Here is an 18,691-nt window from a genome sequence, read left to right on the forward strand (position 1 = left end):
CCATCTTTCTAATTTTTTGGCCCCAACCTCAAAATATTAAGTACAGTGCATTTACATTAGTTCAGTCCCATTAGTTCTCCATGTTTCAAGCAGATATGTGGGTCCTCCTAAAGACTTAGTCATTGGAAGTCAAATTAAATTATTTTAAATTTTCATACATACACTAACATCTGGTTTTAGTCATGTGCATGCAACATCAACACTTATCTGGATCAATGCCCAGATCAAGTCACTCCACATCAACAACTGTACAGCCAATTAAGGGAAGTTAATTGCACCCAAACTCAAAAGTAAAACAAAATTGATTTAGCACCATGCACTGGAATCCCAGTGCTCAAACCACAAATAGCAGGGAAGAATGTAGTACAGAAATATAAACAGTTACTTTATGTGTCATGGAGAAATGATCACAAATGAAGATTTAGCTCCTACAGTTAGTTTATTCTTAAACCAGATGGCTTACATACAGGAGGAAGACACTGAAAAGCATTACATTTTCCATTTTACTGAAGCTCTTCTCTGCATACACTCTCCCCTGCTTAAGATCAGAGGATAGGTGAACACTAGATAGAAAATCTTTACTAAATTAAGAGGAGGTTGAAAGGATCATTTTGCAGCATCATACCACAGGAGCAAATGCCTTTTAAATTAACATGGTGATGCAAATTTACTACCAATGCCACTGAGAAAATGGCAAGGCAGCCCAAGTATTCCAATTTTGTTTATGATCAGTCATGATCCTCTACAAGTCTAATCAAACCTTTAAAATTGTAACCTTTATACTGGATTTTAAATACAGAAACTGCACTTCATAAATTTAAATTTGTAATATTTATTTGTTTTTGATTGCATCTATAATTTATTTTCTTTTGTGGGTGATTAATAAAAAGCTCCTGTGGTTTAAATATACTTGCCAGATTCCAATTATATCAAACTGTCCTAGTTTAAGCTGTTAGATGTGTATGCATGTACTTGTGCATATAATTGGGAATGTAAGAATTGGAGAAACAATCATTCAGAATTTCAGAACATCAAAATACTTGCGTCACCTTCCAAAGGCCATAGTCTCTGTAAAATAGCTGCTATCCAATGGATTGTAGAAAAATACTATATTTAGTGTTTCATTCCCTTCAATAGGATGAACTTCAATTTTGTAAAAATATGTAAAAACTTTAGTCTATATGACAAAAGATTTAGTTGTTGACAAGAAAGACAGAATCAGTCATCAAAAGCCAAGAAAATTTCCAATACTGGAAAAGCTCAAGGTAGTAGGATACAGTGAAACTGAGGCTTCTCTGATTGAACAGATTCTACATTTCTTACTAACCAGTATAGCCTCATACATATCTAAACTTCAAGAGATAAATATGGAAAGGTTAAACACTATTACTGTGGCACATTACACCATAAACCTGCAATACATTGACCAAAATCAGTTTTGCTTAGAGAGAGAAAGAGAGACAGACAGACGGACATGTCTGTTGGCTTGGTTCCTTTAACTGCAGAGGTGCTGGTCTCCTTTAAAAACACAAAAAAAAAAGGTTCAGTGAACCAGCAATACAGAACATTCCAAAAGACAAGGTGACATAATTAAGAACAACACAAGCAACATGAACTCAGCAGATCAGGCAACACTCCTGGAGAGGAAAGAACAGTCAACATTATGTGCTGTGACCCATCATCAGGACTGGAAAGGAAGGAGGAAGAAGCCACAATAGGAGGTGGTGGAAACAAGCATGGTGGGGCAAGAGAACTATGAGGTTGGTGGCAGAGGATAGGAGTGTTGATGAGCTTGGTGATAGTGCAGCAGACAATGGTCTATTGCTCGAGTGGGGTCCTCTTCAAGGAGGAGTCTAAGAGCTGCCTCCAGCCTCAATAAGGTAGAGGTCAGTCTGCTAAACTACAACAGTAGCCCTCTTTTCTGTGGGCTTGATGACAAGTTTGGGATTGGTGCAGAGAGAGTGGAGGGTGTAAATTTCAAATAGGAGAGAGGAATGCTGAATTCAAGGCGGCTGACATCTTGTCAGCAGTTAGAGATGAAAAGATACAGTGTGAGCAGAAGGAAAGAGCGGTTTGTCCAAGAAAAGGATGGTTGAAGACAGGAAGATGCCATCAGTGTGAGGTGAGGAATCTTTGCCAAAGTACACTCAAAAACGGAAGAACTTGGTGCTGTGGCACACATGGAACTCACTGAGGTGCAGGGGGTAAGGCCCTTGGTGAGGACAGAACATTCTCAGATGGGAAGGTCGGAGGGGCTAATGAAGACACAGTAGGAATTCACCCTTCCTTTCCAAAATCAATGAAGGATCTTGGCCCAAAACGTCAGATGTTCAATCATCTCCCTAGATGCTGCCTGACATACTGAGTTCCCCCTTCATTTTGTGCATGATACTCTGGGTTTCCAGAATCTGCAGAATCTTTTATTTTAGTGACCTCATTAAAGTACCTCAAGAGATTAGGTGATATTTCAAACTACTAGTTGCTTAGTGATTTGACAACCAAAACTGATTAGTTTAAAAAATGGTTCTGCAGATATGGAGCTAAAATTTTGAGTAGAAAATAGATATTTATTGTAAAACCTCACCAGGCATGTTCCATACTTTTATTCAAATCTAATTTTTCAGTCCAACTTTCAAAAAGACTGGACTTTCAAGATGTAGGCCAAAGACATTTATTGCTTGATCATTCTATGGAATGTAACCAGCAGGTGAGAGAACCGGTGATACAGTGCAGTTAAGTTTTGTTATCAGGGACAAAATTAGTGTAAAGTCATTTAAGTCACTTAATTCACATTACCTGGATAGATCCATTAAACCATTTCATATTGGTTGTTTGTGATGTATCTCGATAAACAACAGGCTAGCATGATTCCAATCAACTGTAAGGAGTTGAAAGAGCAAAGTAAAAAAAGTTTACATAGAAACTATTTTTAAACAACTTAATGTAAACAAACATCTGCTTGGCACTATAATCATAATCCTGTGTATAAAATTTCAGTCCATGACCCTTCAGCCCCTCAATATTCTGTATCATGGCCACTAATTATCTTGAGATGCAACTTTGACTTCACATGGTCAGTAGGAACAACTATAACAATTCAAAGGTATCCAGGGGAGCTCATTATAACAACCACTTAAGTTTACTGTGTGCTATATGCACAATCTTCCCCCACAGTTCACCCACAATCAATTCTCATCAATACATACATCAATTAAAATACATTTTCACTGAAGGTATGCTCACTATGATTTGAAACTCTGCTAGGTCTCACATTTACATTGAAAAGACCATCTCTACTTTGTGTGGAAACAGTTAGTCAGCAATCTCAAACAGCAGTTAAATGAACAATTTAACACTATGGGAAAGAACAGTGGAAAGAGACTGATGAAATTTCTCTGAGCTGGCACAGATGCAAAAGGACAAAACAAGCCCCTTCATTAATTTCTAAAGTTATAAAACATTAAAACATATTTTCATATCAAGTCCTTGACACAACAGAACTACTATTAAGCCAAAGCAAAGAAAAATAAACATACCTGGAAAAAGCCAATTCCAAAAGCAATTCCAGCAATTATTCCAACATTTTTCTCCATGAAGTTAATGATTAATCGAATGCAACCCTGACAATTTAAAAGTGGTAAATCAGCCAATAAATACTACATTCAGCAATTTAATAACATTTCAAATAAATTATCAAATGAACCAGCAAGTGGAATTCTTTACTGGATTACATACAAGGAACTTACAATATACAAAATAAAATTTGCATACTCAGTGACAGATAGAGGGTGGTGGTTATTCAAGAGGAGAAAGGATGGAGAATGAATAATGAAATGCTATCTTTAACATGGGGCTGAAAATACAAGTAAAATTTGATATATAAATAAACCAATTCCTAATAATACTTGGCCACAAGTTAGCTTGGTGTCAGACTGCAGCCCACAGCCACTCATCACTCTGCAATGTCTGCCACCAAAATTGATCAGATCTAAAACTGACAGGTCTGGTTTTACAAGCAAAGTTGGATCAACATAGAAGGCCGCACAGTCAATAATACCTGTTGAAAGACTTTGTCTTTGGCAACTGTAACATTTTTTAGATCATCACAGTCACTGATATCTTTACAGCAGCTTGCTGGAAATCCGTACGCTTTGAAGTATAGAGTATTAATCCAATTAGTATAGTTTTGAACACCACAACAACGTAACTAGAAAACAAACAGATACAAATTTTAGCATATGGACCTTTAACCAGGGTAGTCTAGCACTATTTGATTTTGACAAGTTATCTAATTTTCTCAAATTGTTATTATTTAGGTCAAGATTACAGGGGCTAGGTTAATCCAAGACGAGCACTAGTCATGCTTATAATGACCCTATGGGAACTAGTGAGTTATTTTCAAGCTATCATTGCTAGAAGAACCAATGTTGGCCTCAGATTAGCCTCTATACAAGTATCCAGACACATTTTGCCACGTCACCTACTTTTGTTGACTGGAAGCAAATGTGGGGAAATTAGTTTTTGAAAAAGAAAACTTTGAATATGAAACTATAAAAGATATAAAGAATAGTTCCAAGAATGATGGATTGGTTTTGATGAAAGAAACTAAAGACATACGGAAGAACTGTTACTGAATAGGGCTGATGGAATATATACCCTGATGGGCTCCTGGGTACAAAATGAATAGTTGTTTTGGATTCAGAAATAGAAACTGGATAAATATTTGTAGAAAAGGTGCAGGGGTGTAGGAAACTGCAGACTATGATTGAGTAGCGTATACTTCATTAAAATCAGCACTGACTCAAGACACAGTCCAAATACCTTTGTGCTAAAGTAAATGGAATTACACATGAAGCTTGTTTCTGTAGTACTTACATTTTTCTGGATGTCATCCACTGGGGATCCTGTTCTATTGTACATGTCTACAGCCTCTTGAAATTTATCCTTAAAAATGGTTTTAATCTAGAACACAAGTTAACAGTGAAATTTCAATGTTCAACACACAACTTCACAATGATTACTGTTTCAGAGGCAGAGAATTATGAATTCCAGTTCCCTTGACAATAATTTGCTCAATCATTTTTAATACCAGGGATAGATAAGGCAGTTTAGGTCTGCAGACATCTCAGCTGCAAATCATTGGTTAGTTACTCACTGCTTTACAAATTAAATTTTAATACAAATCTTGACCCCTCCCTCTATTACGTTCTCAGTGTGGATCTGTCTTTAGCAACTTGAGAATGTTATTTTTAAGGCCAGCATCATATTTAAAGCCTTTTTTTCCCGCCATAAAAGTCTGAACTCCTGTACTTGTTTGCGAGATACCAGTACACTATCCCTCTCCGACGAAGAATGGAAACTACTAGACTCACCGAGCAGATCATGCAACATACAGAGGGAGAAATATCCAATGATTCAGACCAATGACCCTTCATTAATAGAGTACTTCCAGAATTATGTTTTTGTTACAAATTTTCAGCTTATGTAGTTTATCTTATTAAAACACCATCTTGTCCCATCTTTGGTATCGTTAATGTGTTTACAAAATTCAGCTCAGTGAATTTATAAAAGTGTTAACAGAAGAGCTAGAGACCAAAGTGTGCACATGATTGCTGCTAGGGATCAACTATAACATCATGTCATCTTAGCAGAAATTTGCAGATTAAAAGACAGTTACTTTTCACAAAGTAACTTGAAATTTCTGCAGCAGCTCCTCCCAGATATTATCACATAACATGGCATTTCTGTAGATACAAAGGCAAAATTCAGCCTTTCCCCCTAATATCTCGTTCCACATCAACAGAAACATCAGCAATAGCATTAGAATCAAGGGGAAAAGATAGCACAATAGACATCCATTCAGATACACAGGTTTAAGAAAAAAAGGGAAGCAAGCAGGGGAAAATTGCAAATTTCCCAATTCTTGCACTAATTTCACAACAACTTTACTATTTGCCAAGGTCCAGTGATTTTGCAGCTTGCAAAGGTGTTTTTTCACAGCTCAAGCCACCTGGGTTCAGCCTTAATCATCACTGTCATTCATGTGGAGTTTGCATGTTCTCCTAGTGACATCTTGGTGCTGCTGTTTCCTCCGTCCCCAAACGCATTGGGAAGGGTGAGTTGGTTTGTTGATTGGTCAGTAATTGGTCACAAGAGATAGCCATCTCCTATGACAACATGGATGTCCTTTATCCACAATGGTCTTTTGCATCTTGGCAATTGGGACAGATATTTCCTCCCAGCCTCCATGAACTAGCTCAACTTAGTCATTCTTTGCCACATGACAGGGAGGGAGAGTTTACTATTTGTAAGCAATTTAGAGATACAGAACAACCTCCAAACATCAGAAATTCACATTTACAAATGCATTGTACATTCCCACAGCCCAGACCAGCAGGTTCCTCTGGGAAACACAGCCCTGCATTTCAGCATTGTAACAGAATATTTGCTGGATTGACCAGAAGCTGGCATAACAAGCTGCAAGTGTGCAACTCAGCATTTCACTAGGAATGGTAAAACCAGCAGGAGGTTTAAAAATAACAAGTCTTCAATCCCAATTATGAAGCTTGGGGAATAAATATGGACCTGTGGCGACCCACTTCCCAGTGCACTTGAACCGGCTCACAAAGTGGCGCGTGCCGGCATAGAGGCCGGTTCCAAAGAGGGCGCCAAGTCTGCTTCACCAGCAAGGGGAAAACCCCGTGCGCGGGACGGGACTGTGAATACGCTATACAGTATTCCCGCCCGGGGAGGGTGGGATCAGGAAGGCTTTAAAGCGAGGCTGCGAAGTTCAAATAAATCCCTTTTGCAACTGCAGCTCACCGACTCCGTGTCGTTTATTGAAGCGCTGCGTGTAGCACACCGCTACAATTGGTGACCCCGACGGCCCAAACGATACTTGGGCCGACGATGAACGACGCCGCATCTGTTGATGCAGTTTCGTTAAAACTGCCAAGCTTCTGGACGCTGCGACCTCACCTATGGTTCCAGCAAGCAGAAGCCCAATTCCACATTCGACAGATAACCTCGGATGTCACACGTTCCTACTACGTGGTGAGCTCCCTCGACCAGGAAACAGCGGCCCAGGTTGAGCAGTTCATACAGTCTCCCCCAGCGGACGGCAAATACACAGAATTCAAAGCCTTGCTCATAAGGAATTTTGGACTCTAACGGCGCGAGCGAGCTGCCCGCTTACTGCACCTGGATGGTTTGGGAGACAAGCCGCCGTCGGCTTTGATGAACAAGATGCTCTCCCTGGCTGGAGGTCACAAGCCCTGCCTCATGTTTGAGCAGGCATTCTTGGAGCAGCTGCCCGAGGACATACGCCTGCTGCTGCCCAACGCGAATTTCAGCGACCCCCGGAGGGTGGCGGCCTGGGCAGACGTGCTGTGGAAAGCCAAGAAGGAGAGTGGGGCGTCCGTCGCACAGATCACCAAGCCACGCTCCCAGCAGCAAACCAGACCAGGCCCGGCCGCAGAGCCCGCTAACCCCAGAGGCAGGGGTGAGGAGGCCAACAAACAATGGTGCTTCTACCACCAGCGGTGGGGCACAGAAGCCCACCGCTGTAGCCCGCCCTGCAAGTTCCCGGGAAACGCCAGGGCCAGCCGCCGCTGATGGCTGCAGTGGCTGGCCATCCGGGTAGCCTCCTGTATGTGTGGGACAAGCAGTCGGGACGCCACTGTTTGGTTGACACCGGAGCCGAAATCAGCGTCTTACCTCCGACGAGTTACGACACCCGCAACGGGGCACCGGGTCCCACCCTGAGGGCCGCGAACGGCAGCACAGTAAGGACCTACGGCACCTGTACGGTGCAGCTACAGTTCAGCTTCAGCCAGTTCACGTGGGACTTCACACTGGCTGCCGTAGCACAACCGCTCCTGGGAGCAGATTTTTTGCGAGCTCACAGCCTACTGGTCAACCTGCAAGGAAGAGACTGGTCCACGTCGAGACCTTTCAAATGTTCTCCCTGGGTGAAGCCCAGTTGCCGGCCCCACACCTAGACTCCATCACGCTGTCCGACAACGACTTCACCAGAGTCCTGGCGGATTTCCTATCGGTTCTGGCACCGCAATTCACGGCAGCCATGCCCAGACACTGCGTACAGCACCACATCCCGACACAGGGACCACCCCTCCACGCCCGTGCTCGAAGGCTTCACCCGGACAAGCTCCGACTGGCGAAGGAGGAGTTCAAGAGGATGGAGGAATTGGGGATCATACGGCGGTCCGACAGCCCATGGGCCTCCCCCTGCACATGGTGCCCAAAGCAACAGGGGGCTGGAGACCATGTAGCGACTACCGCAGGCTGAACGAGGCTACAACACTGGACCGCTACCCCGTGCCGCACATTCAGGACTTTGCAGCAAACCTGTATGGCGCACGGATCTTCTCCAAGGTAGACCTCGTCCGGGGATACCATCAAATCCCGTTGCATCCGGACGACGTCCCCAAAATGGCACTCATCACCCCGTTCGGCCTTTTTGAGTTCCTCCGCATGCTGTTCGGCCTAAAGAATGCCGCACAGACGTTTCAGCGGTTAATGGACGCGGTCAGACACAACCTGGACTTTGCTTTCATCTATTTGGACAACATCCTCATCGCCAGCAGCAGTCGTCAGGAGCATCTGTCCCACCTCTATCAACTCTACGCCCGACTGAGTGAATACGGCCTGACAATCAACCTGGCCAAATGCCAGCTCGGGCTCGACACCATTGACTTCCTGAGCCACAGGATTACTAAAGACGGGGCAACCCCTCTGCCCGCTAAGGTAGACGCAGTCCGCCATTTCCCCCGACCCAACACAATCAAAGGTCTTCAAGAATTCGTGGGTATGGTATATTTCTACCACCGCTTCCTCCCTTCAGCTGCCCGAATCATGTGCCCCCTGTTCGCCCTGATGTCGGGTAAGGTCAAGGACATTACCTGGGACGAGGAGTCCGCCGCCGCTTTCATTAAAACTAAAGAAGCCTTAGCAAATGTTGTGATGCTAGTGCACCCCAGAACGGACGTCCCTACCGCCCTCACAGTGGACGCATCTAACACGGCAGTCGGTGGGGTGCTGGAACAACTCATCGAGGGTCGCTGGCAACCCCTGGCGTTTTTCAGCAAACACCTACGACCACCTGAGCTCAAATACGGTGCTTTCGACCGAGAACTGTTGGCGCTATACCTGGCAATCCGGCATTTCAGGTACTTCTTGGAAGGTAGGCCCTTCACTGCGTTCACAGACCACAAACCGCTTACCTTTCCGTTCACGAAGGTGTCCGACCCCTGGTCGTCCCGCCAGCAGCGACATCTGTCTTACATCTCTGAATACACGATAGATGTCCGGCACATCTCGGGTAAGGACAATGTCGTGGTGGACACGCTCTCTCGCCCTAACATTCATGCCCTTTCCCAAGGGGTAGACTATGAAGCACTGACGGAGGCGCAGCAGGCAGACGAGGAGATCCCTAGTTACAGAACCGCAGTCTCCGGTTTGCAGCTCCAGGACCTCCCCGTAGGCCCAGGTGAGAGGACCCTACTCTGTGACGTCACCACCGGCCAACCCCGTCCCGTCGTCCTGGCAGCCTGGCAGCGGCGCGTTTTCAACTCCATTCATAACTTAGCGCACCCCTCCATCAGGACAACCGTCCGGATGGTCTCCAGTAGGTTCGTTTGGCACGGACTCTGCAAGCAGGTCAGTGAATGGGCCAGAACGTGCATGCACTGCCAAACAGCCAAGGTGCAGCAGCACACCAAAGCTCTGCCGCAGCAGTTCCACCCCACCCACCGGTGTTTCGACCACATTCACGTGGATATCGTGGGCCCCCTGCCAGTGTCGCGAGGAGCACGGCACCTCCTCACTATCGTGGACCGGTTCACAAGATGGCCAGAGGCAGTCCCGCTCACTGACACCACCTCCGAATCTTGCTCCCGGGCACTGATTGCAACCTCGGTATCTCGCTTTGGTGTACCGGCCCACATTACCTCCGACAGAGGCGCCCAGTTCACCTCCAGCCTGTGGTCAGCTATGGCCAGCCTTTTGGGGACACAGCTGCACCACACAACTGCCTACCACCCACAGTCGAACGGACTGGTGGAGCGTTTCCACCGTCACCTGAAGTCAGCTCTCATGGCCCGCTTCAAAGGGCCTAACTGGGTGGACGAGCTTCCTGGGTCCTGCTCGGAATCCGCACAGCGCCCAAAGAAGATCTGCACACCTCATCGGCCGAGTTGGTGTACGGCGCACCCCTGGTCGTCCCAGGAGAGTTCATACCAGCCCCAAGGGGGCAAGAGGAAGAACCCGCAGCAGTCCTGGGCAGACTACGCGAGAGGTTCAGTGACCTGGCCCCCATACCCACTTCGCAGCATGGGCAGAACCCGACCTGTGTACCCAAAGACATGCAAAACTGTAAGTTCATTTTTGTACGAAGGGGCGGACATCGGGCACCGCTACAGCGGCCCTACGAGGGGCCGTTTACGGTGATCAGAAACAACGGGTCCACATTCGTACTGGACATTGGGGGGAAAGAGGAAGTTTTCATGGTGGACCGACTCAAACCGGCCCATGTGGACGTGGCGCAGCCGGTCGAGATTCCGGCACCGTGGCGCAGAGGCAGACCTCCCAAACAGAGTCCGAGCCAGACTGTGGACATTGGGGGGTGTATCGCCGGTTCTGGGAGGGGGGGAGGGTTTATGTGGCGACCCACTTCCCAGCGCACTCGAACCGGCTCACAAAGTGGCGCGCGCCGGCATAGAGGCCGGTTCCAAAGAGGGCGCCAAGTTTGCTTCACCAGCAAGGGGAAAACCCCGCGCGCGGGACGGGACTGTATTACAGTACTACAGTATTCCTGCCCGGGGAGGGCGGGATCAGGAAGGCTTTAAAGCGAGGCAGTGAAGTTTGAATAAATCCCTTTTGCAACTGCAGCTCACCGACTCCGTGTCGTTTATTGCAGCGCTGCGTGTAGCACACCGCTACAGACCAATATTTATAAACTGGGAAAATATTACAATAATGGTTGAACTGTCCATGTGATCAATACTGCAACACTTAAAACAAGTACATTGTAATTACCACAAATTTATCGTGACTTTTCGAACATGTAATAAGTTGATTTATACAAATATGGCTCATTTACCTACAGCATCTCTCAAGTATCTTGCAACAGTCAAGGTAATCCTTGTAGTGTTAATAGTTGTTTTACTCAAGTACTTCTAGTGCAGGGGTTCCCAACTGGGGTCCCAACTCAGTTAATGGTCGGGGCCCATGGCATAAAAAGTTTGGGAACCCCTGTTCTGGTGCAACATTCCAAACAGTATTGGTCAAGTTACACAAGTTAGACCTGTTTAATCATGTGATGATGAGCATCAGTTTTCTTGGGTCAACAATGCTCAATTCCCCATAATACACCAGTGCTTCCCATTTTCTCCAGGACTTTTGAATTGTTTGACTATCATTGAACAGTACCTTGCAACAATACACCTTTCAAAGTCCACCTTAAACTGCAGCCTTTCATAATTAAAAATAAGCATGGAGATTCTAAGCTACCCTCATCCTGAATGAATAAGATGCCCACTCAATTCTACCTTCCCACCATCCTTATAGGAATTTACATTCAGAACTCTTTCTTGAAAATTAATTATCCAAGACTTTTCTTGTTTCTAGAACACTAGAATACTACAGCACAGTACAGGTCCTTCAGCCCTCGATGTTGTGCCGACCCAGAAATTCCTTTAAAAAAAGTACTAAACCCCAAAACCCTCTATTCTTCTTTCATCCATGTGCCTGTCCAAGAGGCTCTTAAATATTCCTTATGTTTTAGCTTCCACTACCAGCCCTGGCAAGTGATTCCAGGCACCCACAACCCTCTGTGTAAAAAACTTACCCCTGATGTCTTCCCTAAGCTTCCCTCCCTTAACTTTGTACATATGACCTCTGGTGTTTGCTATTCGTGCACTGGGAAACAGATACAGGCTATCCACCCTATCTATGCCTCTCATAATCCTGTAGACCTCTATCAAGTCCCCTCTCATTCTTCTACGCTCCAAAGAGAAAAGTCCAAGCTCTACTAACCTTGCCTCATAAGACTTGTTTTCCAATCCAGGCAACATCCTGGTAAATCTCCTCTGCACCCTCTCCATAGCTTCCACATCCTTCCTATAATGAGGTGACCAGAACTGAACACAATACTCTAAGTGAGTCTCATCAGAGATTTGTGGAGTTGCAACATAACCTCTCTACTCTTGAACTCAATCCCCCTATTACTGAAGCCTAGCATCCCATAGGCCTTCTTAACTATCCTATCAACCTGTGCAGCGACGTTGAGGGATGTATGGATTTGAATCCCATGGTCCCTCTGTTCACCAACACTCTTAAGTAACTGACCATTAATCCTGTACTCAGCCTTCTGGTTTGTCCTTCCAAAATGCATCACCTCACACTTGTCCAGATTGAACTCCATCTGCCACTTTTCTGCCCAACTCTGCAGCCTGTCTATATCCTCTTGTAACCTTCGACCACCTATAGCTCCATCCACAACTCCTTCAATCTTCGTGTCATCCGCAAACTTACTCACCCGTCCTTCCGCCTCCACATCCAGGTCATTTATAAAAATCACAAAGAGCAGGGGTCCCAGGACAGATCCGTGCGGCACTCCACTAGTCACCGACCTCCAGACAAAATACTTTCCTTCCGTTACTACCCTCTGCTTTCTTCCTGTACTCCAATTTTTTATCCAAGCAGCCAAGATTCCATGATCCCATGCCTCATGACTTTCTGGATGAGTCTCTCATGGGGGACCTTGTCAAATACCTTGCTAAAATCCATGTAGACCACATTTACCACCCTACCCTCATTAATTTCATTTGTTACCTCTTCAAAAAACTAAATTAGGCTCATGAGGCACGACCTTCCTTTCACAAAGCCATGTTGACTATCCTTGAGTAGACTGTACTTCTCTAAGCGCTCATAGATCCTATCCTTAAGAATCCTTTCCAATAGTTTGCAGACTACCGACGTAAGATCCACCGGTCTATAGTTCCCAGGATTCTCCCTATTACCTTTTTTAAACAAGGGAACTACATTTGCCATTCTCCAATCCTCCAGCACCTCCCCTGCAGCCAAAGAGGATTCAAAGATCATAGCTACTGCTCCAGCAATCTCTTCTCTCACTTCCCACAGCAACCTGGGGTATATCACGTTTGGCCCTGGGGACTTATCAATCTTAATGTTTTTAAGAAGATCCAACACTACTTCTTCCTTAATCTCCACATTGTCCAGCACACAGGCCTGTTCTATTTCGACCTCACCCTGATCGAGATCCTTTTCACTTGTGAATACTGAAGCAAAGTATTAATTTAGGACCTCCCCAACCTCCTCCACCTCCAGGCACATGTTGTCTTCTTTATGCTTTAGCGGCCCCACCTTCATTCTTGTCATCCTTCTGTTCTTCACATACGCATAGAACGCCTTGGGGTTCTCCTTAATCCTACATGCCAAGGCCTTCTCATGGCCCCTTTGAGCTCTCCTAAGTCCTTTCTTAAGCTCCTTTCTGGCTACCCTATATTTCTCATGAGCCCCTCCTGCTTCTTATATGTAACATATGCTTCCTTCTTCCTCTTGACAAGTTGCCTCACGTCTTTCGTCAGCCACGGTTCCCTTTTCCTATCATTTTTTCCTTATCTCAGTGAGACAAACCTATCCTGAACCCAGCACAAGTGGTCCCTAAACTTCATCCTCATTACTTCTGTGCTTTCACCCTTGAACATCTCTCGCTAGTTCCTGCCTCATCCCTTCATATTTAGCCCATAAAATTCTTTCCTTGAAAGTTTGTTTTAAGTCCAAGATCACATGGCAGTTAAATAAAAATTGGCATTGAAAGTAATGTGAAGCATTACACTCCAAAAAACATTGTGTTTTTCCTTCAGACAACTTTAATACAAGCCCTCATTTTATACAACAGGCAATAACACCAAATCTGCAACCATCAGTCAAGCTTGTTATTTTGTTGAATAAAAGCTTTCTCCATATGCAAAAGGAGCAAAGTTAGTTTTGCAAGTTCCATTGCTGAGATATTTCAGAATCTGGATTTGAGGTTCTGTCATTATCAAAAGTCCAGAACAACATTAGATTGGCCCTTCATCTAGAAGTCTTCAATGTTAACTACACCTTTTATTTATCTTCTCAAACCTATTCTGTACTGCTGTTGTTTCTCAGGTAGATCCTGAAAGCCTCGCTATTGTGTGTAACTGCAAAACGACACGGTTCTGGCTGACCGTTTGAGAAAAGGATATCCCATTACAAAGCCAAATTCCTTAATCTTGAAAATCAAATAATCAAATGCAAAGTTGCTGTTACCTCATGCCGAAAGACAAATCCAGAAATTCCAGCTACTAGTTGTGCCAGGAAAAGTAGTGACAGGATCATTGCATACTAGGAGGAAGAAGATGAGGTTACTTCCATTTACATTAAGAAAAAAAAGACATGACATTCATAGGTGTGTCTGTACAAGAATCTAAAGATAATTGCACAACAAAATTTACTGGCATTCTCCCGAATGAGCTGCAGGTCATCCAGTTCCAGCTCCCTAACAGTGAGTAAGGAGCTCCAACTCCTTTGTAATGTAATGTGGATATGCTCAAAGTCAAAACCTTTAATTCTTTTGCAACAAAGTGTATGAGAAAACATTCATAAAAGGGTACGTGAAAAAAATTGTTTAAAGCACACATGTACATTTGAATAAAAATGGCGCTGGAACATACTTATTAATGGTATATTGATGACAAAAAATGTCAAGAAAAACAGCACAGGTGACCCAGATTGAATTCCCGTAAGGAGTTTGTATGTTCTCCTCGTAACCATGTGGGTTTCCTCCGGCTGCTCCAGTTTCCTCCCACACTCCAAAGACTTGCCGGTTTGTAGGCTAATTGGCCATTGTAAGTTGTCCCGTGATTAGGATAGGATTAAACTGGGGGATTTTGGGCGGCATGGCCCAGAAGGCCAAGCGGGCCTACTTCACGCTGTGTGTCAGTAAATAATAAACAATAAATAAAGTCACTATCGCAACATGTCAAGATCACAAATAAAACAGCAAAAAAACTGGTTAACTTCATAATAATTAGCTTAGATTGCATTATAAATATGAATATGGCACAATAGTTTTTTTAAGATATAAAGGAAGTGAAATTTTGAATTAAGGCAATAAAGATTCTTCCAAGGATTATAGCATGTTGATTAATATTGGAGAATGTTGGAAGAATTTAAAGATATTAGTACAAATTTCAAGTGCTTGTTACAAGGACTTTTAACCTTTACTCAGTCTCACACATTCACAAAGCCTTCAAAGCCCAATATTTTGCAAGAATTGGCAATCTAACCTAAAATTAAGGATTTATTTACATTTGCCTAAGCAAGGACTGATTAGGGATAGTTAGCTCTGCTTTGCATCTGGGAAATAACATCTCATATTATGAAGATTTTTTTAAAGCGGTAACCAAGACAATTCATGAGGCAGGGCAATAAACATCTATATGGACTTAGCACGATCTTGATAAGATACTACATGGTAAACTGGGTCTGAAAGTGAGATCACAGAATTCAGGAAAAGCTAGCCAACTATATACAAAATTGGCTTCATGGATGGAGTAGGTATTGTAGCAGAGGCTTTGAACTGCTTGCAATTCAGAAGAATGAAGTTATTTATTGAAAGAAAATTCTGAGGGTAGTGGAGGGCTATTTTTCCAGACTTGAGGTCACAAGGATTAGTATGGGGTCCCCTGCATGTCAAATATTACTGAATTGGTACCATTATTAAATTTGCTGGAAACAGCAAAATTGGCAGTGTAGTAAACAAGGAAGAAGGCTGTTTAAGGTTACAGTAGAATCTTGACATATGCCAAAGAAGAGCAGATAGAATTTAACTCCGACAAGTACAAAAGGATACATTTTGGGAAGTTACACCAGAGCAAGACTGGGCTTATACAGTAAATAGTCGGGTCCTGAGGACTGTGTTTAGAACAAGGACTTGTAGGTAGAAGTTTATAGCTTCCCAACAGTGGAGACAAATAGATAAAAATAGAACGAATGGAATAATCTCAAATGTTTGAAACAGTGAAAAGTGTAAATCTGCCAACAAAATGCACTTAGTCTCAGCTTGCTCCTGCCCCACTGAACTCATTTCTGCATACCTTGACACTGTTTTATCCCCGCTTGTTCAATCTCTTCCCACCTATGTTCGTGACATTTCTCACGCTTTGAATTTTTAAAAAATGATTTTAAGTTCCCTGGCCCCCACCGCCTTATTTTCACCATGGACGTCCAGTCCCTATATACCTCCATCCCCCACCGAGATGGTCTCGATCCTCTTCGCTTCTTTTTGGATTCCAGACCTAACCAATTCCCCTCTACCACCACTCTCCTGTCTAGCGGGATTAGTTCTTACTCTCAATAATTTCTCCTTTGGCTCCTCCCACTTCCTCCAAACCAAGGGTGTAGCCGTGGGCACCCACATGGGTCCCAGTTATGCCTGTCTTTTTGTTAGCTTTGTGGAACAGTCCATGTTCCAAATCTATACGGATATCCATCCCCCTCTTTTCCTTCACTACATCGATGACTGCATTGGCGCTACCTCCTGCACGCATGCTGAGCTCATCAACTTCATTAACTTTGCTTCCAACTTTCACCCTGCCCTCAAATTTACCTGGTCCATTTTCGACACCTCTCTCCCCTTTCTTGACCTTTCTGTGTCCATCTCTGGAGACGGCTTATCTACTGATATCTACTATAAGCATACAGACTCTCACAGCTACCTGGACTATTCCTTATCCCACCCAGTCTCTTGCAAAAATGCTATCCCCTTCTCACAATTCCTCCGTCTCTGCCGCATCTGTTCTCAGGATGAGGCTTTTCATTCCAGGACGAAGGAGATGTCTTCCTTTTTTAAACAAAGGGGCTTCCCTTCTTCCACCATCAACTCTGCTCTTAAACACATCTCTCCCATTTCCCGCACATCTGCCCTCACCCCATCCACCCGCCACCCCACTCGGGATAGGGTTCCCCTTGTCCACACCCACCACCCCACCAGCCTCCAGGTCCAACGTATAATTCTCCGTAACTTCCGCCACCTCCAACAGGATCCCACTACCAAGCACATCTTTCCCTCCCCCCCTTTCTGCTTTCCGCAGGGATCGCTCCTTACACGACTCCCTTGTCCACTCGTCCTCCCCATCCCTTCCCACCGATCTCCCTCCTGGCACTTATCCTTGTAAGGGGAACAAGTGCTACACCTGCCCTTACACTTCCTCCCTCACCACCATTCAGGGCCCCAGACAGTCCTTCCAGGTGAGGCGACACTTCACCTGTGAGTCGGCTGGTGTGATATACTGCATCCGGTGCTCCCGGTGTGGCCTTTTATATATTGGTGAGATCCGACGCAGACTGGGAGACCGTTTCGCTGAACACCTACGCTCGGTCCGCCAGAGAAAGCAGGATCTCCCAGTGGCCACACATTTTAATTCCACGTCCCATTCCCATTCTGATATGTCTATCCATGGACTCCTCTACTGTCAAGATGAAGCCACACTCAGGTTGGAGGAACAACACCTTATATACCGGCTGGGTAGCCTCCAACCTGATGGCATGAACATTGACTTCTTTAACTTCCGTTAATGCCCCTCCTCCCCTTCTTACCCCATCCGACATATTTAGTTGTTTGTTTTTTTCCCTCTCTCTGCGCCCATCACTCTGCCTGTTCTCCATCTCCCTCTGGTGCTCCCCCCCTCCCCCTTCCTTTCTCCCGAGGCCTCCCGTCCCATGATCCTTTCTCTTCTCCAGCTCTGTATCACTTTCGCCAATCACCTTTCCAGCTCTTAGCTTCATCCCACCCCCTCCGGTCTTCTATCATTTTGCATTTCCCCCTCCCCCCACTACTTTCAAATCTCTTAGTATCTTTCTCTTCAGTTAGTTCTGACGAAAGGTCTCAGCCCGAAACGTCGACAGTGCTTCTCCCTATAGATGCTGCCTGGCCTGCTGTGTTCCACCAGCATTTTGTGCGTGTCACTTAGTCATCCAACTTGTTTTTGATTTCTTATCTATAAAGGGCACCTTTTTAGTAATTTAAATTCCCTAAAATCAGCAGCACAAGTGAACCACTCCTTCAACCAAATTCTAGGGTTGTTTAGGTCCCTGGACAGTGAGTAATAGTAAAAGGACAGGTGTTATAATGTCTTGTGGTTGTATGGGTCTGTTATGACAAGGGGAGTGGCTGGTGACAAAGTAGTAAAGAGACAGCACGCCGTTAAGGGCAAGACCCTTTACAATGTTGATGAGCAGAAGTATCTTGGGGTCCAAGTTCAATAGCTCCCTGAAAGTGGCTATACAAGTTGATAGGGTGGTCAAGAAAGCAAATGGCATGCTTGCCTTCATTAGACAAAGCAATGAGTTCAAAAGTCACTAAGTTATATTGCAGCTTTATAATACTCTAGTTTGGTTGCATCTGAAATATTGTATACAGTCCTGGCCTCCTCACTATAAGGAGGGTGTCAATGCCTTGGAGAGGGTGCAGAAGCATTTTACCAGGTTGTTGCCTGGATTAGAGGGCATGTGCTATAACAAGCAGTTGGACAAATGTTGGTTTTCTCTGTGGTGGCAGAGGTCGAGGACAAATCTGATTGAGGTTTATAAGATTATGAGAGGCATAGGGTAGACAGGCAGC

At 44.6% G+C, this 18,691-nt stretch overlaps 1 protein-coding gene across 1 annotated transcript in view; it reads right to left on the minus strand.

The window, feature by feature from the left end:
* Window positions 1-420: 420 nt before the first annotated feature.
* LOC140734384 (tetraspanin-7-like) overlaps window positions 421-18,691 on the minus strand; it is a 49,863-nt gene continuing 31,592 nt past the window's right edge. The window contains exons 3-8 of the mRNA XM_073058262.1: window positions 14,338-14,412; window positions 4,876-4,962; window positions 4,058-4,207; window positions 3,537-3,620; window positions 2,797-2,878; window positions 421-1,518 (exon numbers count right to left, since the gene is read on the minus strand). Of these exons, the coding sequence (XP_072914363.1) occupies window positions 2,810-2,878; window positions 3,537-3,620; window positions 4,058-4,207; window positions 4,876-4,962; window positions 14,338-14,412 (465 nt within the window). The 3' untranslated portion in view covers window positions 421-1,518; window positions 2,797-2,809. The remainder of the gene's footprint in view (window positions 1,519-2,796; window positions 2,879-3,536; window positions 3,621-4,057; window positions 4,208-4,875; window positions 4,963-14,337; window positions 14,413-18,691) is intronic.

This window comes from Hemitrygon akajei, chromosome 10 (assembly GCF_048418815.1).
Source record: "Hemitrygon akajei chromosome 10, sHemAka1.3, whole genome shotgun sequence".
NCBI classification, from domain to species: domain Eukaryota; kingdom Metazoa; phylum Chordata; class Chondrichthyes; order Myliobatiformes; family Dasyatidae; genus Hemitrygon; species Hemitrygon akajei.